Raw genomic sequence first — 26,328 nt, forward strand, 5'->3', positions numbered from 1 at the left:
GAGAGCCCCCCCCCCCCCCCCCCCCACCTTCTGACCACACTTTTCGATCGATAGGGTGCAAGGACAGGTCAGAGGAGCAATAGAGAGTACAAGGTCCTGCAATAGCCTACACTCAATACGAAACAGCGACTTAAAAGGGCAACACATCCACACACACTCAACATTATTTGGTTTCCTTGGAGCGCTACTGAGCTATGCGCTGACTTCTCCTTGCTGGTGGACTGCTCCCATCTAGCGGTGGAATATGGTACTACAACCTTTAGAGAACAGTAATTTTGTTATCTGATTGAGCACCCTACAATTATGCGGAACAGCAAGTCTGAACAAAACCAGCAGTTCACTTCCGAGTGTAGGTCTGGCTCCCTCCCCTCACACACACCCTCCCTGAAAGGTGTCAGAGAGAGAGGCTCAACCAACAACAAGTTGTGACAAATCCTTTTTTTTAATCAAGGACAGGGAGTTCGCACAGAACTCAGGTTGGGCGGTGAGAACCATGCAAGTGTTTCACTGAATGGACCGAACGGAAGAATCGATTTGAGTGGAAGTTTATTTTTCTTCTTCTTTCAGTTCAGCCTGAGAGCCTGGCATACCTCATCCTCTCGTGTCTAAAGTGTTTAAAGGATTGGAAATGCCTGGGAACGAGAGAGTTTCTCGTCTCTTGAAAGAGATCATTCAAAAGCCAGGGAACGACGCGTGCGCAGACTGTGGTGCGCCTGGTAAGTTGAAATGTGATGCTGATGTTATAACTTTGCTGCAAAGAACCTTCTAGCCTAGACGTTCTAGATGAGAGGGGTGGGAGTTGGCATGCAACAGGTCCTGACATGTATAGGTAGAAAAATACCTTTAGCCTATTTTAGGTCTATTTGAGTTGCTCTGGGAATGTTAGGAGCAGAATAGGTCTAGTTGCATTTTAAATCGACTTTTCATTTGTAACCTAACGGTGAACCAGAATCTGGCCTTACACGAGACGTTGGTTCAGAAATGTAAGGACGTTGTTTCCAAAAGTATGTATTTATGTGGGCTTCCGTCTGCAACGTGGTCTCAGAGCATTTCGTATTATTCTGTACTTAAATCCGAAACACCATTTAGATATGTTATGTTTCGTATCCATTTGTGGATGTCCGTCTCCATTTCGTATGGTATGTTACGCATTGTAATTCGTACAATATGTTCTGAAATGCAATTCGTACAATATTTTACGAATTTTCTAAACGTATGACATGTTACGAATTCCAATTTGTTGTGGCTAATGTTAGCTAGCTCTATTTGTTAGGGTTAATGTTAGGAGCTGTACAGGTGTTGTGCCAAAATCTCCCCCTGCCAGAACCCCCCCCCCTGTATTTTCTTTAATTTTGTGGTTAGAGTCAAATACTTTCGGTGGCACACATCAGAGTCAAATACTTCTATAGAATAAACTTCACGTCAGGATAGGCAACCGAAATGAATCATTGATATATGTGTGTTATATTAAACATAGAGGAGTGAGTAGAGCGGCGTCTTGCCGCCCCGGGGTGCGGGCGGGCGCTGAACGGGGAGGTCTCCCAGGGCGCCATACAAGCTAGAACCGCCACATACACTTGAAACAAATAGCCAAACCCGAAAACTGCAGACGAAAATGCTTTCTGCTACTAAGATCAGTGAAATGTAGGCTAAACTAACAATGGAGTGAAAAGCAGAAAACTCAACTAGCAAGACGCAGCAATGAAGAACGAGAAGGGGGGAGATTTTCGGTACAACACCGGCCCGCTCATTAGGCAGGATTAGGTGGTCGCCTATACATGGCGATTAGCGAGGGTGGCTTTTCTGAGCTAAACTGACCAAGACCCACCTCCAACAACACATAAGACCTCACATAATTCTGCCCAAAAACAATGACATATGCCAACCAATGGCATAATTATGGGCTTTTTAGGTGATCGCTGATGCCTATCTGTGATAAGCAGTGCCCACTTTGTCAAAGGCAGGGAGGCAAAATATGTATGTATAGATACTATAGCGGTAAGAATGCTATATCCAGAGTCAGTACATAGGGGTAAACATACTATATACAGGGTCAGTACATAGGGGTAAACATACTATATACAGGGTCAGTACATAGGGGTAAACATACTATATGCAGGGTCAGTACATAGGGGTAAACATACTATATCCAGAGTCAGTACATAGGGGTAAACATACTATATACAGGGTCAGTACATAGGGGTAAACATACTATATACAGGGTCAGTACATAGGGGTAAACATACTATATACAGGGTCAGTACATAGGGGTAAACATACTATATACAGGGTCAGTACATAGGGGTAAACATACTATATGCAGGGTCAGTACATAGGGGTAAACATACTATATACAGAGTCAGTACATAGGGGTAAACATACTATATACAGGGTCAGTACATAGGGGTAAACATACTATATACAGGGTCAGTACATGGGGGTAAACATACTATATACAGGGTCAGTACATAGGGGTAAACATACTATATACAGGGTCAGTACATAGGGGTAAACATACTATATACAGGGTCAGTACATAGGGGTAAACATACTATATACAGGGTCAGTACATAGGGGTAAACATACTATATACAGGGTCAGTTCCAGTACCATATTATAATGTACAGGGATACTGGATCTTCCGGAGACACCTGAAACCCCACCTCTTTAAGGAATACCTAGGATAGGATAAAGTAATCCCTCTCACCCCCCTTAAAAGATTTAGATGCACTACTGTTCCACTGGATGTCATAAGGTGAATGCACCAATTTGTAAGTCGCTCTGGATAAGAGCGTCTGCTAAATGACTTAAATGTAAATGTAGGGATACTGGATCTATAGAGGTAGATATGTATAGGGGTAAACATACTATATACAGGGTCAGTTCCATATTATAATGTACAGGGATACTGGATCTATAGAGGTAGATATGTATAGGGGTAAACATACTATATACAGGGTCAGTACCATATTATAATGTACAGGGATACTGGATCTATAGAGGTAGATATGTATAGGGGTAAACATACTATATACAGGGTCAGTACCATATTATAATGTACAGGGATACTGGATCTATAGAGGTAGATATGTGTAGGGGTAAACATACTATATACAGGGTCAGTACCAGTACCATATTATAATGTACAGGGATACTGGATCTATAGAGGTAGATATGTATAGAGGTAAACATACTATATACAGGGTCAGTACCATATTATAATGTACAGGGATACTGGATCTATAGAGGTAGATATGTATAGGGGTAAACATACTATATACAGGGTCAGTACCATATTATAATGTACAGGGATACTGGATCTATAGAGGTAGATATGAGTGGGTGTGTGTAGTTTATAAATGTGTGTATATGTTATGTGTGTGTGTGTGTATATGTTATGTGTGTGTGTGTATATGTTATGTGTGTGTGTGTGTGTGTGTGTATATGTTATGTGTGTGTGTGTGTGTGTGTGTGTATATGTTATGTGTGTGTGTGTGTGTATATGTTGTGTGTATATGTTATGTGTGTGTGTGTGTGTATATGTGTGTGTGTGTGTGTGTGTATATATGTTATGTGTGTGTGTGTGTATATGTTGTGTGTATATGTTATGTGTGTGTGTGTGTATATGTTGTGTGTATATGTTATGTGTGTGTGTGAGTAAATGATGGAGGGAGTGTATTTGTATTTATTGTGGATCCCCATTAGCTGCTGACCAAGCAGCAGCTACTCTTCCTGGGGTCCAGAAAAATGAAGGCTGTTTATGCCATTTTAAAAACATTACAATATATTCACAGATTTCACAACACACTGTGTGCCCTCAGGCCCCTACTCCACCACTACCACATATCTACATTACTGAATCAATGTGTATGTATAGTGTGTATGTTATCGTGTGTGTGTGTGTGTGTGTGTGTGTGTGTGTGTGTGTGTGTGTGTGTGTGTGTGTGTGTGTGTGTGTGTGTGTGTGTGTGTGTGTGTGTGTGTCTGTGATAATGTTTCTGTTGCTTCGCTGTTCCATAAGGTGGATTCTTTTTCATCTGTTTTTTTAAATCACATTTTACTGCATCAGTTACCTGATGTGGAATAGAGTTCCATGTAGTCATGGCTCTATGTAGCACTGTGTGCCTCCCATAGTCTGTTCTGGACTTGGGGACTGTGAAGAGACCTCTGGTGGCATGTCTTGTGGGGTATGCATGGGTGTCCGAGCTGTGTGCCAGTACTTTAGACAGACAGCTCGGTGTATTCAGCATGTCAATACCTCTCATAAATACAAGTAGTGATGAAGTCAATCTCTCCCCCACTTTCAGCCAGTAGAGATTGACATGCATATTATTAATATTAGCTCTCTGTGTTAGAGGTTGACCGATTAATCGGAATGGCCGATTAATTGGGGCCAATTTCAATGTTTTCATAACAATCGGTAATCGGCATTTTTGGACACCGTTTATGGCTGATTACATTGCATTCCACGAGGAGACTGTGTGGCAGGCTGACTACCTGTTATGCGAGTGCAGTAAGGAGCCAAGGTAAGTTGCTAGCTAGTATTAAACTTATCTTATAAAAAACAATCAATCTTCACATAATCACTAGTTAACTACAGATGGGTGATGATATTACTAGTTTATCTAGCTTGTCCTGTGTTGCATATAATCGATGCGGTGCCTGTTAATTCATCATTGAATCACAGCCTACTTCGCTGAACGGGTGATGATATAACAAGCGCATTCGCGAAAAAGGCACTGTCGTTGCACCATTGTACCCAACCATAAACATCAATGCCTTTCTTTAAAATCAATACACAAGTATATAATTTTAAACCTGCATATTTAGCTAATATTGCCTGCTAACAGGAATTTCTTATAACTAGGGAAATTATGTCACTTCTCTTGCGTTCTGTGCAAGCAGAGTCAGGGTATATGCAGCAGTTTGGGCTGCCTGGCTCATTGCGAACTGTGTGAAGACCATTTATTCTTAACAAAGACCATAATTCATTTGCCAGTATTTTACATAATTATGACATAACATTGAAGGTTGTGCAATGTAACAGCAATATTTAGACTGAGGGATGCCACCCGTTAGATAAAATACGGAACGGTTCCGTATTTCACTGAAACAATAAACATTTTGTTTTCGAAATGATAGTTTACGGATTTTACCATACTAATGACCTAAGGCTCGTATTTCTGTGTGTTATGTTATAATTAAGTCTATGATTTGATAGAGCAGTCTGACTGAGTGGTGGTAGGCAGCAGCAGGCTCGTATTTCTGTGTGTTTATTATATTATAATTAAGTCTATGATTTGATAGAGCAGTCTGACTGAGCGGTGGTAGGCAGCAGCAGGCTCGTATTTCTGTGTGTTATGTTATAATTAAGTCTATGATTTGATAGAGCAGTCTGACTGAGTGGTGGTAGGCAGCAGCAGGCTCGTATTTCTGTGTGTTTATTATATTATAATTAAGTCTATGATTTGATAGAGCAGTCTGACTGAGCGGTGGTAGGCAGCAGCAGGCTCGTATTTCTGTGTGTTTATTATATTATAATTAAGTCTATGATTTGATAGAGCAGTCTGACTGAGTGGTGGTAGGCAGCAGCAGGCTCGTATTTCTGTGTGTTTATTATATTATAATTAAGTCTATGATTTGATAGAGCAGTCTGACTGAGTGGTGGTAGGCAGCAGCAGGCTCGTATTTCTGTGTGTTTATTATATTATAATTAAGTCTATGATTTGATAGAGCAGTCTGACTGAGCGGTGGTAGGCAGCAGCAGGCTTGTATTTCTGTGTGTTTATTCTATTATAATTAAGTCTATGATTTGATAGAGCAGTCTGACTGAGCGGTGGTAGGCAGCAGCAGGCTCGTATTTCTGTGTGTTTATTATATTATAATTAAGTCTATGATTTGATAGAGCAGTCTGACTGAGCGGTGGTAGGCAGCAGCAGGCTCGTATTTCTGTGTGTTTATTATATTATAATTAAGTCTATGATTTGATAGAGCAGTCTGACTGAGCGGTGGTAGGCAGCAGCAGGCTATTTCTGTGTGTTTATTATATTATAATTAAGTCTATGATTTGATAGAGCAGTCTGACTGAGCGGTGGTAGGCAGCAGCAGGCTCGTATTTCTGTGTGTTATGTTATAATTAAGTCTATGATTTGATAGAGCAGTCTGACTGAGCGGTGGTAGGCAGCAGCAGGCTCGTATTTCTGTGTGTTATGTTATAATTAAGTATATGATTTGATAGAGCAGTCTGACTGAGTGGTGGTAGGCAGCAGCAGGCTCGTATTTCTGTGTGTTTATTATATTATAATTAAGTCTATGATTTGATAGAGCAGTCTGACTGAGCGGTGGTAGGCAGCAGCAGGCTCGTATTTCTGTGTGTTATGTTATAATTAAGTCTATGATTTGATAGAGCAGTCTGACTGAGCGGTGGTAGGCAGCAGCAGGCTCGTATTTCTGTGTGTTATGTTATAATTAAGTATATGATTTGATAGAGCAGTCTGACTGAGTGGTGGTAGGCAGCAGCAGGCTCGTAAGCATTCATTCAAACAGCACTTTCATGTGTTTTGCCAGCAGCTCTTCTCTGTGCTTCAAGCATTGCGCTGTTTATGACTTCAAGCCTATCAACTCCTGAGATTAGGCTGGCAATACTATAGTGCCTATAAGAACATCCAATAGTCAAAGGTTAATGAAATATAAATGGTATAGAGAGAAATAGTCCTATAATTCCTATAATAACTACAACCTAAAACTTCTTACCTGGGAATATTGAAGACTCATGTTAAAAGGAACCACCAGCTTTCATATGTTCTCATGTTCTGAGCAAGGAACTTAAACCTTAGCTTTTTACATGGTAAATATTGCACTTGTACTTTTTTCTCCAACACTTTGTTTTTGCATAATTTAAACCGAATTGAACATGTTTCATTACTTATTTGAGACTAAATTGATTGTATTGATGTATTATATTAAGTTAAAATAAAAGTGTTCATGCAGTATTGTTGTAATTGTCATTATTACAAACATATATATATAAATCAACCGATTAATCGGTATCGTCTTTTTTTTGGGTTCTCCAATAATAGGTATCGGCGTTGAAAAATCATAATCGGTTGACCTCTGCTCTGTGTACATCCAAGGCCCAGCCGTGCTGCCCTGTTCTGAGCCAATTGCAAGTTGACAACACTACTTAACTGTAGTCAAGGTGCGACAAAACTAGAGCCTGTAGGACCTGCCTTGTTGATAGTGTTGTTAAGAAGGTAGACCAGTGCTTTACTATGGACAGACTTCTCCCCATCTTAGCTACTGTTGTATCAACATGTTTTGACCATGACAGTTTTACAACCCAGTGTTACTCCAAGCATTTTAGTCACCTCAACTTTCCACAACCAGATTTAGTTGAGGTTTATTGTTTAGTGAATAATTTGTCCCACATACAATGCTTTTAGTTTTTTAAATATTTAGGACTGACTTATTCCCTGCCACCCATTCTGAAACAAACCGCAGCTCTTCATTAAGTGTTGCAGTGATTTCACTCTCTGTAGTAGCTGACATCAATAGTGTTGAGTCATCCACATACATAGAAACTCTGGCTTAACTCAAAGTCAGTGGCATGTCCTTAGTAAAAGTTGTGTGTGTGTTGGAGCATCAGTGTGTGTAGTGTTGAGTCATCCACATACATAGAAACTCTGGCTTAACTCAAAGTCAGTGGCATGTCCTTAGTAAAAGTTGTGTGTGTGTTGGAGCATCAGTGTGTGTAGTGTTGAGTCATCTACATACATAGACACTCTGGCTTAACTCAAAGTCAGTGGCATGTCCTTAGTAAAAGTTGTGTGTGTGTTGGAGCATCAGTGTGTGTAGTGTTGAGTCATCCACATACATAGAAACTCTGGCTTTACTCAAAGTCAGTGGCATGTCCTTAGTAAAGGTTGTGTGTGTGTTGGAGCGTCAGTGTGTGTAGTGTTGAGTCATCCACATACATAGAAACTCTGGCTTTACTCAGGCCAGTGGCATGTCCTTAGTAAAGGTTGTGTGTGTGTAGTGTGTAGGGCTCTGTGAGGTGTGTGTGTTGGAGCGTCAGTGTGTGTAGTGTGTAGGGCTCTGTGAGGTGTGTGTGTTGGAGCGACAGTGTGTGTAGTGTGTAGGGCTCTGTGAGGTGTGTGTGTTGGAGCGACAGTGTGTGTAGTGTGTAGGGCTCTGTGAGGTGTGTGTGTTGGAGCGACAGTGTGTGTAGTGTGTAGGGCTCTGTGAGGTGTGTGTGTTGGAGCGACAGTGTGTGTAGTGTGTAGGGCTCTGTGAGGTGTGTGTGTTGGAGCGACAGTGTGTGTAGTGTGTAGGGCTCTGTGAGGCTTAGAGACAGTACATAAATAACAACAAAGGACAACATAGATGGTCTGTGTAGCCATTGTGTTAGTTATGTGGCAGTCTGATGGCATGAGGACAGAAGAATGCTGGGCAGATGCTGGATACTGCAGTAGTCCCTGGACAAGACATGCACTGACTACACTCACACGTTAATATTGGCATCTGCCAAGTCACTCGTGAAGTCACTCACAAAATGTCATTTATGTATGGGGAATAGGCCAGTTTAGTACCCAAAGGTCCCAATACACGGGGCAATAACATGCATTTAGAAGTAGCATTCAAATCTTTTTTGAATTTGATTCCCCCGCAGTCTGAAATGAGGCCGACTCAGCGCTGTAGACATCATCATGTGATTATCAGAATGAAAGAAAGTAGGATATGAAATGGAACAACAGTAAGACTGTAGGTTAACACTACTGTAGGCTACCGGGTCACTTCCAACAGAACAGACCTGTAGGTCTACCGCAATGTAGACCAACGCAGGGTTTCTGTGGCCTACGCTGACTTTGTCATAGGGGATACAACGGTGTAGTAGGTTAAAGATACACACACACACACACACACACACACACACACACACACACACACTCCGTGGGTTGGTAGCTGGCCCTGCACCAGGCTGTGTCATGTAGGTAAGATGGGTGTGGTCAAGCTAAAGTAAACACAAGTATGAGCCAATCGAGGGAGATGGGAGACATTCAGTACAAATGTTAAATCAAAAGGAAGGTTTCTCTTCCCTGACTGCCTTCATGTCTGCTCTGAAGGTATGTGGTCCAGCACTTTGTACTGAGTTGTAGTGTGGTATGTTGTTGTATGTCCTATACACCTTATCATTGGATCTTTACAGAGAATCTGCTCCTTTTGCTCAAGAGGACAAAGGTCAAAGCAAGCATTCCAAGTTTTTCCAATGTGAAATGTCGGTTTTTCTAAAGGTATTCCATTTGATCTAGTACCACAAACTCCCAATGAAACCACATACCTCTCTCTGTTCTCTGTTCTTCCTCTCTCTCTCTCCCTCCTTTCCTCCATCCATCCCTCCATCAGATCCTAGTTGGGGCTCCTGTTCCTTAGGAGTGTTCATCTGTGTTCAATGTTCCGGGATCCACAGGAATATTCCCGACATCGGAATGAAGGTCAAATCCCTCAGCCTCTCCCGCTGGGAAGACCAGGAAGTGAAGGTGAGCTGCTCCTCAAAATGACCCAAATCGCAATATTCGCTAACGTACATTTCTTCAAATCCAATCGGCTCTGGGTTCATTGGTATTTTTAAATCATTTCAAATGCTTCATCTGTGCTTGATTGAGCTTGCCTGGCTTGACAGACCGACAGAGTCGTCCCAAAATGGCAAACCCCGCCCATCTGTCAATCCAGGCAGGCTAGAGCTGACGCTCAAACTACTTGAAAGATTTGAAATAGTTTTTGAACCCAGGTCTGAATCCATGACTACACATTTATGACTGAGTCATAACTCCGTGATGAACCTGATATGAATATGAAATTATTTCAGACAGGCGTTTGTCCCGTCCATCCTGAAGAATAGGACATTATCCTGTAGGAAATGAATGGTTGTGCTATTTCACATTCAAAACAATCCATTGGAAGGAATTGTCTGTGTTTAGTGGCTAATACGTGGTACACATGCAATCATGACTCATCCGCCCGTCTGTTCTGTCTCTCTCAACTTCTCTCTTTCTCTGTGTGTGTGGGTGGGTGTGTGTTACAGTTCATGGCGGAGAATGGGAACGAATTGATGAAGCAGAAATATGAGGCGTTTGTTCCTGTCTACTACTACAAACCTACCCACAAAGACTGCCAGTAAGTGTGCCTGTGCGCTTGTGTGCGTGTGTGTGTGTGTGTGTGTGTGACCATGGCAACGGGACCATTGTAATAATGACATTGTGATGAGGGGGATATTTTTGGGGACTCATGGCAAAGAGGCGCTGGCTAGGGCAGGATACTGAAAGGAACACACACACACACGCACACGCACACACACACACACACACACACACACACACACACACACACTGTCTATTCTCTATCATGATCAATCCCTTAGAAAGACATTAGGATGAAGTGCACATTGTAATATGTTCCATAATAAGATCAGGTTGATTTCCTGTGATGTTTAATGTGTAGGAGGAGGAATCATTGAGTTTCAGTCATGTGTTTTAGAATAGTCATAGGATATGTTTCCTTGTTCATTATTTCCTCGCTTTCTCTCTCTCTCTCTCTCTCTCTCTCTCTCTCTCTCTCTCTCCCTCTCTCTCTCTCTCTCTCTCTCTCTCTCTGTCTCTCTCTCTGTCTCTCTCTCTGTCTCTCTCTCTCTCTCTCTCTCTCTCTCTCTCTCTCTCTCTCTCTCTCTCTCTCTCTCTCCCTCTCTCTCTCTCTCTCTCTCTCTCTCTCTCTGTCTCTCTCTCTGTCTCTCTCTCTCTCTATTCAATTTAAGGGCTTTATTGGCACGGGAAACAAATGTTTATATAAGGTAGATAATAAACAAAAGTGAAATAAACAATAAAAAATGAACAGTAAACATTACACTCACACAAGTTCCAAAATAATAACGACATTTCAAATGTAATATTATGTCGATATACAGTGTTGTAATGATGTGCAAATAGTTAAAGTACAAAAAGGAAAATAAATAAACATAAATATGGGTTGTATTTACAATGGTGTTTGTTCTTCACTGGTTGCCCTTTTCTTGTGGTAACACGTCACACATCTTGCTGCTGTGATGGCACACTGTGGAATTTCACCCAGTAGATGTGGGAGTTTATCAAAATTGGTCTGTATAATCTGTGGGAAATATGTGTCTCTAATATGGTCATACATTGGGCAGGAGGTTAGGAAGTGCAGCTCAGTTTCCACCTCATTTTGTGGGCAGTGTGCACATAGCCGGTCTTCTCTTGAGAGCCATGTCTGCCTACGGCGGCCTTTCTCAATAGCAAGGCTATGCTCACTGAGTCTGTACATAGTCAAAGCTTTCCTTATGTTTGGGTCAGTCACAGTGGTCAGGTATTCTGCCACTGTGTTCTCTTTGTTTAGGGCCAAATAGCATTCTAGTTTACTCTGTTTTTTTGTTAATTCTTTCCAATGTGTCAAGTAATTATCTTTTTGTTTTCTCATGATTTCCTTGGGTCTAATTGTGCTGCTGTCCTGGGGCTCTGTGTGTTTGTGTTTCTCTAGGTTCATCTCTCTGTAGGTGATGACTTTGTTATGGAAGGTTTGGGAATCGCTTCCTTTTAGGTTGTTGTAGAATTTAACAGCTCTTTTCTGGATTTTGATAATTAGCGGGTATCATTCTAATTCTGCTCTGCAGGCATTATTTGGTGTTTTACATTGTACACAGAGGATGTTTTTGCAGAACTTTGCATGCAGAGTCTCAATTTGGTGTTTGTCCCATTTGGTGAATTCTTGGTTGCTGAGCGGACCCCAGACCTCACAACCATGAAAGGCAATATAACTGATTCAAGTATTTTTTAGCTAGATCATAATTGGTATGTCGAAGTTTATTTTCCTTTTGATGGAATAGAAGGCCCTTCTTGCCTTGTCTCTCAGATCGTTCACAGCTTGTGGAGGTTACCTGTGGCACTGATGTCTAGGCCGAGGTATGTATATTTTTTTGTGTGCTCTCGGGCAACGGTGTCTGAATGGTTCCTGCTCCTGTGCATTCCTGCGCCTGTGCGTTCCTGCGCCTGTCTCCCAACTCATTCATACCAGCGTGTCTGAAATGGTGAGATAACAGTCTCAGGTGTCTGAATGGTTCCTGCGCCTGTGCATTCCTGCGCCTGTGCGTTCCTGCGCCTGTCTCCCGACTCATTCATACCAGCGTGTCTGAAATAGTGAGATAACAGTCTCAGGTGTCAGTGTGGTTTGTGTCTTGGCCCCTTTCACCAGGGTTTTAGACAAAAAACATTCTCTGCTGTTATGTGGCAGGTCATCTTGGAACTATCTTGAATCCTTATGTTATGTTTTAATGAGTGTCAGAGATACCTGATGTTTTCTGTGTGTGTGTGATGGTTTGTTTGAATGCGTGTCGTGTGTTGTTGACTGTCAAGTGTTTATCTCACGCTGGGACCGATGGCTTGTCTCGTCCGTCGTCTCGTCTTCGTCTAGTAATCAGCAACGCTAATCCTTCCATCAGCTCTCTGGGCTTCCCAGCAGTCATCAGACAGCACTCAGCATGGACACACACACACACACACACACACACACACACTCACACACACTCACACACACACACACACACACACACACACACACACACACACACACACACACACACACACACACACACACACACACACACAGACTCACACACAGACTCACACACACACACACACACACACACACACACACACACACACACACACACACACACACACACACACACACACACACACACACACACACACACACACACACACACACACACACACAGACAGACAGACTCACACACACACACACACACACACACACACTCCCATCTGGTTATTATGTAGTCTGGCTGATTGCAGTACTTGACATGGACGGTTGTGTCTGAAGAGATGGAGGGAGGGAGGAGGGAGAGAGAGGAAAGAGGGAGAGAGAGAGGAGGGAGGGAGGAGGGAGATAGAGGAAAGAGGGAGAGAGAGAGGAGGGAGGGAGGAGGGAGAGAGAGGAAAGAGGGAGAGAGAGAGGAGGGAGGGAGGAGGGAGAGAGAGGAAAGAGGGGGAGAGAGAGGAGGGAGGGAGAGGGAGACAGAGGAAAGAGGGAGAGAGAGAGAGGGAGGGAGGGAGGAGGGAGAGAGGAAAGAGGGAGAGAGAGAGGAGGGTGGGAGGAGGGAGAGAGAGGAAAGAGGGAGAGAGAGAGGAGGGAGGGTGGAGGGAGAGAGAGGAAAGAGGGGGAGAGAGAGGAGGAGGGAGGAGGGAGAGAGAGGAAAGAGGGAGAGAGAGAGGAGGGAGGGAGGAGGGAGAGAGAGGAAAGAGGGAGAGAGCGAGGAGGGTGGGAGGAGGGAGAGAGAGGAAAGAGGGAGAGAGAGAGGAGGGAGGGAGGAGGGAGAGAGAGGGGGAGGGAGAGAGAGGAAAGAGGGAGTTAGAGGAAAGAGGGGGAGAGAGAGAGGAGGGAGGGAGGAGGGAGAGAGAGGGGGAGGGAGAGAGAGGAAAGAGGGAGAGAGAGTAAAGAGGGAGAGAGAGAGGAGGGAGGGAGCAGGGAGAGAGAGGGGGAGGGAGAGAGAGGAAAGAGGGAGAGAGAGGAAAGAGGGGGAGAGAGAGGAGGGAGGGAGGAGGGAGAGAGAGAGGGGGAGGGAGAGAGAGAGAAAGAGGGAGAGTGCTTCTCTTTGTCTCTGAAGCCGTACAATGATCCCAGCTCTAATGTTAATGAACACTTCACATTTTCCTTGCTGCCAAATGTCACATATTACACACACACACACACACACACACACACACACACACACACACACACACACACACACACACACACAGACAGACAGACAGACAGACAGACAGACAGACAGACAGACAGACAGACAGACAGACAGACAGACAGACAGACAGACAGACAGACACACAGACACACACACACACACACAGACACACACTGGAGTGATAGAATCCAACCTGATCTGGGAATTTGCCGTAATATGGATGAATGTTTATTTTTGACCTTTTTGACCATCAGCTCTCTGGGCTTCCCAGCAGTCATCACACAGCACTCAGCATGGACACACACACACACACACACACACACACACACACACACACACACACACACACACCTCCCATCTGGTTATTATGTAGTCTGGCTGATTGCAGTACTTGACATGGACGGTTGTGTCTGAAGAGATGGAGGGAGGGAGGAGGGAGAGAGAGGAAAGAGGGAGAGAGAGAGGAGGGAGGGAGGAGGGAGATAGAGGAAAGAGGGAGAGAGAGAGGAGGAAGGGAGGAGGGAGAGAGAGGAAAGAGGGAGAGAGAGAGGAGGGAGGGAGGAGCGAGAGAGAGGAAAGAGGGGGAGAGAGAGGAGGGAGGGAGGAGGGAGAGAGAGGAAAGAGGGAGAGAGAGAGGAGGGTGGGAGGAGGGAGAGAGAGGAAAGAGGGAGAGAGAGAGGAGGGAGGGAGGAGGGAGAGAGAGGAAAGAGGGAGAGAGAGAGGAGGGAGGGAGGAGGGAGAGAGAGGGGGAGGGAGAGAGAGGAAAGAGGGAGAGAGAGAAAAGAGGGGGAGAGAGAGGAGGGAGGGAGGAGGGAGAGAGAGGGGGAGGGAGAGAGAGGAAAGAGGGAGAGAGAGGAAAGAGGGGGAGAGACAGGAGGAGGGAGGAGGGAGAGAGAGGAAAGAGGGAGAGAGAGAGGAGGGAGGGAGGAGGGAGAGAGATGAAAGAGGGAGAGAGCGAGGAGGGTGGGAGGAGGGAGAGAGAGGGGGGGAGGGAGAGAGATAAAAAGGGAGAGAGAGGAAAGAGGGGGTGAGAGAGGAGGGAGGGAGGAGGGAGAGAGAGGAAAGAGGGGAAGAGAGAGGAGGAGGGAGGAGGGAGAGAGAGGAAAGAGGGAGAGAGAGAGGAGGGAGGGAGGAGGGAGAGAGAGGAAAGAGGGAGAGAGAGAGGAGGGAGGGAGGAGGGAGAGAGAGGGGGGAGGGAGAGAGAGGACACACACACACACACACACACACACACACACAGACAGACACACACACACACACACACACACACACACACACACACACACACACAGACACACACTGGAGTGATAGAATCCAACCTGATCTGGGAATTTGCCGTAATATGGATGAATGTTTATTTTTGACCTTTTAATTCCACGTGGTTACAGATAATGAGCTGTTTCCATCAGTATCATCAATAACTCTCTCTGATTGTTAGATCATTGTGAACTGCTGTGGTACAGTGGTATCAGTAGTGTTCTCTGAGCCTCGTGAGGCCAGGCCCAGTGCTGTGGTACAGTGATATCAGTAGTGTTCTCTGAGCCTCGTGAGTTCAGGCCCAGTGCTGTGGTACAGTGGTATCAGTAGTGTTCTCTGAGCCTCGTGAGGCCAGGCCCAGTGCTGTGGTACAGTGGTATCAGTAGTGTTCTCTGAGCCTCGTGAGGCCAGTGCTGTGGTACAGTGGTATCAGTAGTGTTCTCTGAGCCTGAGCCCCAGTGCTGTGGTAGTGATATCAGTAGTGTTCTCTGAGCCTCGCCAGGCCCAGTGCTGTGGTACAGTGATATCAGTAGTGTTCTCTGAGCCTTGTGAGGCCAGGCCCAGTGCTGTGGTACAGTGGTATCAGTAGTGTTCTCTGAGCCTCGTGAGGCCAGGCCCAGTGCTGTGGTACAGTGGTATCAGTAGTGTTCTCTGAGCCTCGTGAGGCCAGTGCTGTGGTACAGTGGTATCAGTAGTGTTCTCTGAGCCTCGTGAGGCCAGGCCCAGTGCTGTGGTACAGTGATATCAGTAGTGTTCTCTGAGCCTCAGGCCCAGTGCTGTGGTACAGTGATATCAGTAGTGTTCTCTGAGCCTCGTGAGGCCAGGCCCAGTGCTGTGGTACAGTGGTATCAGTAGTGTTCTCTGAGCCTCGTGAGGCCAGGCCCAGTGCTGTGGTACAGTGATATCAGTAGTGTTCTCTGAGCCTCGTGAGGCCAGGCCCAGTGCTGTGGTACAGTGGTATCAGTAGTGTTCTCTGAGCCTCGTGAGTGCTGTGGTACAGTAGTGTTCCCAGGCCCAGTGCTGTGGTACAGTGGTATCAGTAGTGTTCAGTGAGGCCAGGCCCAGTGCTGTGTACAGTGGTATCAGTAGTGTTCTCTGAGCCTCGTGAGGCCAGGCCCAGTGCTGTGGTACAGTGGTATCAGTAGTGTTCTCTGAGCCTCGTGAGGCCAGGCCCAGTGCTGTGGTACAGTGATATCAGTAGTGTTCTCTGAGCCTCGTGAGGCCAGGCCCAGTGCTGTGGTACAGTGATATCAGTAGTGTTCTCTGAGCCTCCAGTGTGTTCTCTGAGGCCCAGGCCCAGTGCTGTGGTACAGTGGTGGTCAGTGGTAGTGTTCTCTGAGCCTCGTGAGGCCAGGCCCAGTGCTGTGGTACAGTGGTATCAGTAGTGTTCTCTGAGCCTCGTGAGGCCAGGCCCAGTGCTGTGGTACAGTGATATCAGTAGTGTTCTCTGAGCCTCGTGAGGCCAGGCCCAGTGCTGTGGTACAGTGGTATCAGTACAGTGGTATCAGTAGTGTTCTCTGAGCCTCGTGAGGCCAGGCCCAGTGCTGTGGTACAGTGGTATCAGTAGTGTTCTCTGAGCCTCGTGAGGCCAGGCCCAGTGCTGTGGTACAGTGGTATCAGTAGTGTTCTCTGAGCCTCGTGAGGCCAGGCCCAGTGCTGTGGTACAGTGATATCAGTAGTGTTCTCTGAGCCTCGTGAGGCCAGGCCCAGTGCTGTGGTACAGTGGTATCAGTAGTGTTCTCTGAGCCTCGTGAGGCCAGGCCCAGTGCTGTGGTACAGTGGTATCAGTAGTGTTCTCTGAGCCTCGTGAGGCCAGGCCCAGTGCTGTGGTACAGTGGTATCAGTAGTGTTCTCTGAGCCTCGTGAGGCCAGGCCCAGTGCTCGTGAGTAGTGTTCTCTGAGCCTCGTGAGGCCAGGCCCAGTGCTGTGGTACAGTGATATCAGTAGTGTTCTCTGAGCCTCGTGTGCTGTGGTACAGTGGTATCAGTAGTGTTCTCTGAGCCTCGTGAGGCCAGGCCCAGTGCTGTGGTACAGTGGTATCAGTATCAGTAGTGTTCTCTGAGCCTCGTGAGGCCAGGCCCAGTGCTGTGGTAGGCCAGGCCCAGTGCTGTGGTACAGTGGTATCAGTAGTGTTCTCTGAGCCTCGTGAGGCCAGGCCCAGTGCTGTGGTACAGTGGTATCAGTAGTGTTCTCTGAGCCTCGTGAGGCCAGGCCCAGTGCTGTGGTACAGTGATATCAGTAGTGTTCTCTGAGCCTCGTGAGGCCAGGCCCAGTGCTGTGGTACAGTGATATCAGTAGTGTTCTCTGAGCCTCGTGAGGCCAGGCCCAGTGCTGTGGTACAGTGGTATCAGTAGTGTTCTCTGAGCCTCGTGAGGCCAGGCCCAGTGCTGTGGTACAGTGGTATCAGTAGTGTTCTCTGAGACTCGTGAGGTCAGGGAGTATCTGTCCTACACCTGGCCTACAGAGAGTATCTGTTCTACACCTGGCCTACAGAGAGTGTCTGTTCTACACCTGGCCTACAGAGAGTGTCTGTTCTACACCTGGCCTACAGAGAGTATCTGTTCTACACCTGGCCTACAGAGAGTATCCGTTCTACACCTGGCCTACAGAGAGTATCTGTTCTACACCTGGCCTACAAAGAGTGTCTGTCCTCACAAATGCTCACAATAACACTCACTATAACACTCATTATAACACTCACTGTAACACTCAATATAACACTCACTGTAACACTTACTGTAACACTCACTCACTGTAACACTTACTGTAACACTCACTATAACACTCACTGTAACACTTACTGTAACACTCACTATAACACTCACTCACTGTAACACTTACTGTAACACTCACTATAACACTCACTGTAACACTCACTGTAACACTCAATATAACACTCACTGTAACACTCAATATAACACTCACTATAACACTCACTGTAACACTCACTATAACACTCACTGTAACACTCACTGTAACACTCACTATAACACTCACTGTAACACTCACTATAACACTCACTATAACACTCACTGTAACACTCATTGTAACACTCACTATAACACTCACGGTAACACTCACTATAACACTCAATATAACACTCACTGTAACACTCACTCACTGTAACACTCATTGTAACACTCACTATTACACTCACTGTAACACTCACTGTAACACTCACTATAACACTCACTGTAACACTCACTGTAACACTCACTATAACACTCACTGTAACACTCACTATAACACTCACTGTAACACTCACTATAACACTCACTGTAACACTCACTATAACACTCACTGTAACACTCACTATAACACTCACTATAACACTCACTGTAACACTCACTATAACACTCACTGTAACACTCACTATAACACTCACTATAACACTCACTGTAACACTCACTGTAACACTCACTATAATACTCACTGTAACACTCACTATAACACTCACTATAACACTCACTGTAACTCTCTGTTCTGCTGTTCTCACAATGACCGTAATTAGTTAATATACGTTTTGTGTGTAGAGCTTTCATGTAGTTTGGTTGTCTGGGGATTTTGAGAAGTTTTCCTGATTTCTAATATATCATATCGGTGTGTGTGTGTGTGTGTGCGTGTGTGTGCGTGTGTGTGCGTGTGTGTGTGTGTGTGCGTGTGTGTGTGTGTGTGTGTGTGTGTGTGTGTGTGTGTGTGTGTGTGTGTGTGTGTCCAGGGTCCTGAGGGAGCAGTGGATCAGAGCGAAGTACGAGAGGAAAGAGTTTACAGGGGAAGGGAAGAAACAGACCTATGAGGAGGGTGAGGACACACACACACACAACGCATCACACACTCATGCTCACATACACACACACAGACACACACACACACACACACACCCACACACACACACACACACACACACACACACACACACACACACACACACAACGCATCACACACTCATGCTCACATACACACACACTCACGCACACACACACACAGACACACACACACACAAATATGCACTGATGAGAAGCTTGTCACTGTGTCACTGACAGGAACGAGGGATGGAATGTTGATGAAAAGGGGGCGGGACAACGGTCAGTTCCTCAACCGACGATTCGTTCTCTCAGAAAGAGAGGGGACACTGAAATACTTCACCAAGTATGATGTAAGTCTGACTATTTATTGCTGTCTTCATCTAACAAACACTCTCTTCAACATAGAGTACCTACGGAAAGTATTCAGACCCCTTGACTTTTCACATTTTGTTACGTTACAGCCTTATTCTAAAATGGGTTAAATTAAAATGTTTCCTCATCAATATACACACAATACCCCATAATGACAAAGCGAAAACAGGTTTTTAGAATTGTTTGTAAATTCATTACAAATAAAATACTGAAATACCTTATTTACATAAGTATTCAGACCTGTTGCTATGATACTCAGGTGAATTTTGTTTCTTGAAGTTTTTCTACAACTTGATTGGAGTCCACCTTGGGTAAATTCAATTGATTGGACATTATTTGGAAAGGCACGCACCTGTCTATATAAGGTCACACAGTTCACAGTGCACGTCGGAGCAAAAACCAAGCCATGAGGTCAAAGGAATTGTCCGTAGAGCTCCGAGACAGGATTGTGTCGCGGCACAGATCTGGGGAAGGGAACCAAAACATTTCTGCAGCATTGAAGGTCCCCAAGAACACAGGCCTCCATCATTCTTAAATGAAAGAAGTTTGGAACCACCAAGACTCTTCCTAGAGCTGGCCAGCCAAACTGAGCAATCGGTGGAGAAGGGCCTTGGTCAGGTAGGTAACCAAGGATCCGATGAGTTCCTCTGTGAAGATGGAAGAAAATAGCTCTGCAGCGACGCTCACCATCCAACCTGACAGAGCTTGAGAGGATCGGCAGATAAAATCAGGAGAAATTCCCCAAATACAGGTGTGCCAAGCTTGTAGCGTCAAATCCAAGAAGACTCGAGGCTGTAATCACTGCCACAGGTGCTTCAACAAAGTACTGAGTAAAGGGTCTGAATACTTATGTAAATGTGTTATATTGTATTTTTTTTATACATTTACAAACATGTATAACAAACAGTTTTTTCTTTGTCATTATGGGGTATTGTGATGTCATTATGGGGTATTGTGATGTCATTATGGGGTATTGTGATGTCATTATGGGGTATTGTGTGGAGATCAATAAGGTAAAAAAGTCATTGAATTATTTTTATAATAAGGCTGTAACGTAACAAAATGTGGAAAAAGCCAAGGGGTCTGAATACTTTCTGAGTGACTGTTATAATCATACAAATACTGAGACAAACTCTTTTAGCTTTGATACTATTCTGTAGCCTGCCCTACCCTGTAGAACACACAACACACACCTTCCTAACCACTGAGTCACAGGAAGGCCTGCAGCCTGCCCTACCCTGTAGAACACACAACACACACCTTCCTAACCACTGAGTCACAGGAAGGCCTGCAGCCTGCCCTACCCTGTAGAACACACAACACACACACCTTCCTAACCACTGAGTCACAGGAAGGCCTGCAGCCTGCCCTACCCTGTAGAACACACAACACACACACCTTCCTAACCACTGAGTCACAGGAAGGCCTGCATCCTGCCCTACCCTGTAGAACACACAACACACACACCTTCCTAACCACTGAGTCACAGGAAGGCCTGCAGCCTGCCCTACCCTGTAGAACACACAACACACACACCTTCCTAACCACTGAGTCACAGGAAGGCCTGCAGCCTGCCCTACCCTGTAGAACACACAACACACACCTTCCTAACCACTGAGTCACAGGAAGGCCTGCAGCCTGCCCTACCCTGTAGAACACACAACACACACCTTCCTAACCACTGAGTCACAGGAAGGCCTGCAGCCTGCCCTACCCTGTAGAACACACAACACACACACCTTCCTAACCACTGAGTCACAGGAAGGCCCGCATCCTGCCCTACCCTGTAGAACACACAACACACACACCTTCCTAACCACTGAGTCACAGGAAGGCCTGCAGCCTGCCCTACCCTGTAGAACACACAACACACACACCTTCCTAACCACTGAGTCACAGGAAGGCCTGCAGCCTGCCCTACCCTGTAGAACACACAACACACACACCTTCCTAACCACTGAGTCACAGGAAGGCCTGCAGCCTGCCCTACCCTGTAGAACACACAACACACACACCTTCCTAACCACTGAGTCACAGGAAGGCCTGCAGCCTGCCCTACCCTGTAGAACACACAACACACACACCTTCCTAACCACTGAGTCACAGGAAGGCCTGCAGCCTGCCCTACCCTGTAGAACACACAACACACACACCTTCCTAACCACTGAGTCACAGGAAGGCCTGCAGCCCGCCCTACCCTGTAGGACACACAACACACACACCTTCCTAACCACTGAGTCACAGGAAGGCCTGCAGCCCGCCCTACCCTGTAGAACACACAACACACACACCTTCCTAACCACTAAGTCACAGGAAGGCCTGCAGCCCGCCCTACCCTGTAGGACACACAACACACACACCTTCCTAACCACTGAGTCACAGGAAGGCCTGCAGCCCGCCCTACCCTGTAGAACACACAACACACACACCTTCCTAACCACTGAGTCACAGGAAGGCCTGCAGCCCGCCCTACCCTGTAGAACACACAACACACACACCTTCCTAACCACTGACTCACAGGAAGGCCTGCAGCCCGCCCTACCCTGTAGAACACACAACACACACACCTTCCTAACCACTGAGTCACAGGAAGGCCTGCATCCTGCCCTACCCTGTAGAACACACAACACACACACCTTCCTAACCACTGAGTCACAGGAAGGCCTGCAGCCTGCCCTACCCTGTAGAACACACAACACACACACCTTCCTAACCACTGAGTCACAGGAAGGCCTGCAGCCTGCCCTACCCTGTAGGACACACAACACACACACCTTCCTAACCACTGAGTCACAGGAAGGCCTGCAGCCTGCCCTACCCTGTAGAACACACAACACACACACCTTCCTAACCACTGAGTCACAGGAAGGCCTGCAGCCTGCCCTACCCTGTAGAACACACAACACACACACCTTCCTAACCACTGAGTCACAGGAAGGCCTGCAGCCTGCCCTACCCTGTAGAACACACAACACACACACCTTCCTAACCACTGAGTCACAGGAAGGCCTGCAGCCTGCCCTACCCTGTAGAACACACAACACACACACCTTCCTAACCACTGAGTCACAGGAAGGCCTGCAGCCTGCCCTACCCTGTAGAACACACAACACACACACCTTCCTAACCACTGAGTCACAGGAAGGCCTGCAGCCTGCCCTACCCTGTAGAACACACAACACACACACCTTCCTAACCACTGAGTCACAGGAAGGCCTGCAGCCTGCCCTACCCTGTAGAACACACAACACACACACCTTCCTAACCACTGAGTCACAGGAAGGCCTGCAGCCTGCCCTACCCTGTAGAACACACAACACACACACCTTCCTAACCACTGAGTCACAGGAAGGTCTGCAGCCTGCCCTACCCTGTAGAACACACAACACACACACCTTCCTAACCACTGAGTCACAGGAAGGCCTGCAGCCTGCCCTACCCTGTAGGACACACAACACACACACCTTCCTAACCACTGAGTCACAGGAAGGCCTGCAGCCTGCCCTACCCTGTAGAACACACAACACACACACCTTCCTAACCACTGAGTCACAGGAAGGCCTGCAGCCTGCCCTACCCTGTAGGACACACAACACACACACCTTCCTAACCACTGAGTCACAGGAAGGCCTGCAGCCTGCCCTACCCTGTAGAACACACAACACACACCTTCCTAACCACTGAGTCACAGGAAGGTCTGCAGCCTGCCCTACCCTGTAGAACACACAACACACACACCTTCCTAACCACTGAGTCACAGGAAGGCCTGCAGCCTGCCCTACCCTGTAGGACACACAACACACACACCTTCCTAACCACTGAGTCACAGGAAGGTCTGCAGCCTGCCCTACCTTGTAGAACACACAACACACACACCTTCCTAACCACTGAGTCACAGGAAGGCCTGCAGCCTGCCCTACCCTGTAGAACACACAACACACACACCTTCCTAACCACTGAGTCACAGGAAGGCCTGCAGCCTGCCCTACCCTGTAGAACACACAACACACACACCTTCCTCACCACTGAGTCACAGGAAGGCCTGCAGCCTGCCCTACCCTGTAGAACACACAACACACACACCTTCCTAACCACTGAGTCACAGGAAGGTCTGCCACGTTACAATACAGCAGGTTCAGACAACTCTCTCTCCCCCCTCCAACTCTCTGTCTCAGTTTAAAAGTACTAAACAAATTTGAGACCAATCCTGTGCTAAGTACTGCAGTTGTCACATTAAACTTTGTTAAGTAACTTTGTGTCTAATACCTAACTCTGCTGGCTTCCAGAAAGTATTTCACTTTGCATTTTACAACGGTGAAAGGGGATTGAGTGTGAATGTGTGAGTGAGTGTTTGTGATGCAGTGTGGGTGCTACTGTGAGTCGAGGCGATTGCCTGGGGGAAGGCAATGCCTACTTACACAGTCAGCCGAGGAAGTGTTTAGTTGTAGTTCTCATGGAAACCTACCAATTGGGTTGAACTTGGAGAGTCCTGAAGTCTATCAGATGTCCAGGTCTGCCTCCTGGGGATTTGAAAGGGGATTAAGCCAACTTGTCTAAATTACTCTTGTGTTCGTTCCACTTAAGATGTTGGAGCCCATTTGTTCCCCTTCTAAAGTGCTAATCCCCCCACCAATGAGTCCTTGGCATATACAGTAACTACTGTTGGCAAAGTATTATTCATAATATGCAAAGTGGGTGCTTGTGTCAACAAAGATGTGCAGCTCCTCCACCGGGTGCACCCTACCCCTCTCTCCCCCTTTTAATCCACCTCCACTCCCCCTTCAGCCTGACATCCCATACCTTACCTGCCACCTTACCCTCCAATGTCCCTACACCACCCCTCTGCCCTCCTCTTTCCATCCCCTCCACCACCCCTAACTCCGCTGTCCTGGCGTCTCCTCTTCCACCATTGGGGGCCAGAGAAGCTTTTGACTCTGCAGAGGAACTGTACTTCCTCAGTGGTAGGGAGGCGAGCAGGCCACTCTCTAACTCCTTCCCCTCTCTCCACCTCTAACTCTCTCTCTCACCTCCCCAACAGCTCTCCCTGGATCCCCTCTCACCCCCTAACTCTCTCTCCCTCCCCTCTCACCCTCCTAACTCTCATCTCTCCCTCCGCCTGGTCTCACCCCCCTAACTCTCTCTCTCCCAAGTGACTTCTCACCCCTGGGGGACTCTCTCTATCCCTCCCCCCCTCGGAGAGGGGGGAGAGGAGGATCTGATGGTTCCAGTATCCAGCCGATCACCCCCCCATACCTAACTCTCTCCATCCCCTCCTCTTCCACCCCCCCACCACCCCCCTAACTCTCTCTCTCCATCCCCTCTCACCCCCCTAACTCTCTCTCTCCCTCCCTCACCCCCTAACTCTCTCTCTGTCCCTCCCCTCCACCACCTCTAACTCTCTCTCCCCCTCCACCACCTCTAACTCTCTCTCCTCCCCTCCACCACCCCTAACTCTCTCTCCCTCCCCATCCACAACCTCTAACTATCTCTCCCTCCCTCCACCACCCCTAACTCTCTCTCTCCTCCCCATCCACAACCTCTAACTCTTTTTCTCCCTCCCCTCCACCACCCCTAACTCTCTCTCTCCCTCCCCATCCACAACCTCTAACTCTCTCTCTCCCTCCCCTCCACCACCCCTAACTCTCTCTCTCCCTCCCCATCCACAACCTCTAACTCTCTCTCTCCCTCCCTCCACCACCCCTAACTCTCTCTGTCCCTCCCCTCCCCTCCACCACCTCTAACTCTCTCTCTGTCCCTCCCCTCCACCACCTCTAACTATCTCTGTCCCTCCCTCCCCCTCCACCACCTCTAACTCTCTCTCCCTCCCCTCCACCACCCCTAACTCTCTCTCTCCCCTCCCCCCTCTCACCCCCTAACTCTCTCTATCCCTCCCCTGTCACCCCCTAACTCTCTCCATCCCCTCCATCCCCCCTCTCACCCCCTAACTCTCTCTCTCCCTCCCTCCACCACCCCTAACTCTCTCTCTCCCTCCCCATCCACAACCTCTAACTCTTTTTCTCCCTCCCTCCACCACCCCTAACTCTCTCTGTCCCTCCCCTCCACCACCCCTAACTCTCTCTCTCCCTCCCTCCACCACCTCTAACTATCTCTGTCCCTCCCCTCCACCACCCTAACTCTCTCTGTCCCTCCCCTCCACCACCCCTAACTCTCTCTCTCCCCCCCTCCACCACCCCTAACTCTCTCTGTCCCTCCCCTCCACCACCCCTAACTCTCTCTCTCCCTCCCCTCCACCACCCCTAACTCTCTCTCTCCCTCCCCATCCACAACCTCTAACTCTTTTTCTCCCTCCCCTCCACCACCCCTAACTCTCTCTGTCCCTCCCTCCACCACCCCTAACTCTCTCTCTCCCTCCCCTCCACCACCTCTAACTATCTCTGCCCCTCCCCTCCACCACCCCTAACTCTCTCTGTCCCTCCCCTCCACCACCCCTAACTCTCTCTCTCCCTCCCCTCCACCACCTCTAACTATCTCTTTCCCTCCCCTCCACCACCCCTAACTCTCTCTCTCCCTCCCCTCCACCACCCCTAACTCTCTCTCTGTCCCTCCCCTCCACCACTCCTAACTCTCTCTCTCCCTCCCTCCACAACCTCTAACTCTCTCTCTCCCTCCCCTCCACCACCCCTAACTCTCTCTGTCCCTCCCCTCCCCTCCCTTCCACCACCCCTAACTCTCTCTCTCCCTCCCTCCCCTCCACCACCCCTAACTCTCTCTCTCCCTCCCTCCACAACCCCTAACTCTCTCTGTCCCTCCCCTCCACCACCCCTAACTCTCTCTCTCCCTCCCCTCCACAACCTCTAACTCTCTCTCTCCCTCCCCTCCACCACCCCTAACTCTCTCTGTCCCTCCCCTCTCTCTAGGCTAAGGAGCCTAAAGCGGTGATAAAGGTGGACTCTATCAACGCAGCCTTCCAGCCAGAGAAGATAGGTAACCCCAACGGACTACAGATCACCTACCTGAAAGACTACAACACCAGAAACATCTTCCTCTACCACGACAACGGCAAGGTAGCTGTGTGGGGTGTCTGTCACTGTATATGGATGTGCATGGATCAATTCAGCATGGTAGCTCACTTCTCTCTCTCTCTCTCTCTCTCTCTCTCTCTCT

The 26,328-nt window shown here is 47.4% G+C and overlaps 1 protein-coding gene across 1 annotated transcript in view; it reads left to right on the forward strand.

Moving 5' to 3' along the window:
* Positions 1–334: 334 nt before the first annotated feature.
* Positions 335–26,328, forward strand: part of zgc:92360 (uncharacterized protein LOC436988 homolog) — a 50,435-nt gene continuing 24,441 nt past the window's right edge. The window contains exons 1-6 of the mRNA XM_065001306.1: positions 335–716; positions 9,403–9,536; positions 10,082–10,173; positions 18,744–18,826; positions 19,069–19,181; positions 26,082–26,228. Coding sequence (XP_064857378.1) covers positions 629–716; positions 9,403–9,536; positions 10,082–10,173; positions 18,744–18,826; positions 19,069–19,181; positions 26,082–26,228 — 657 coding nt within the window. The 5' untranslated portion in view covers positions 335–628. The remainder of the gene's footprint in view (positions 717–9,402; positions 9,537–10,081; positions 10,174–18,743; positions 18,827–19,068; positions 19,182–26,081; positions 26,229–26,328) is intronic.

Source organism: Oncorhynchus nerka, linkage group LG15, assembly GCF_034236695.1.
Source record: "Oncorhynchus nerka isolate Pitt River linkage group LG15, Oner_Uvic_2.0, whole genome shotgun sequence".
In the NCBI taxonomy this organism is placed as follows: Eukaryota; Metazoa; Chordata; class Actinopteri; order Salmoniformes; family Salmonidae; genus Oncorhynchus; species Oncorhynchus nerka.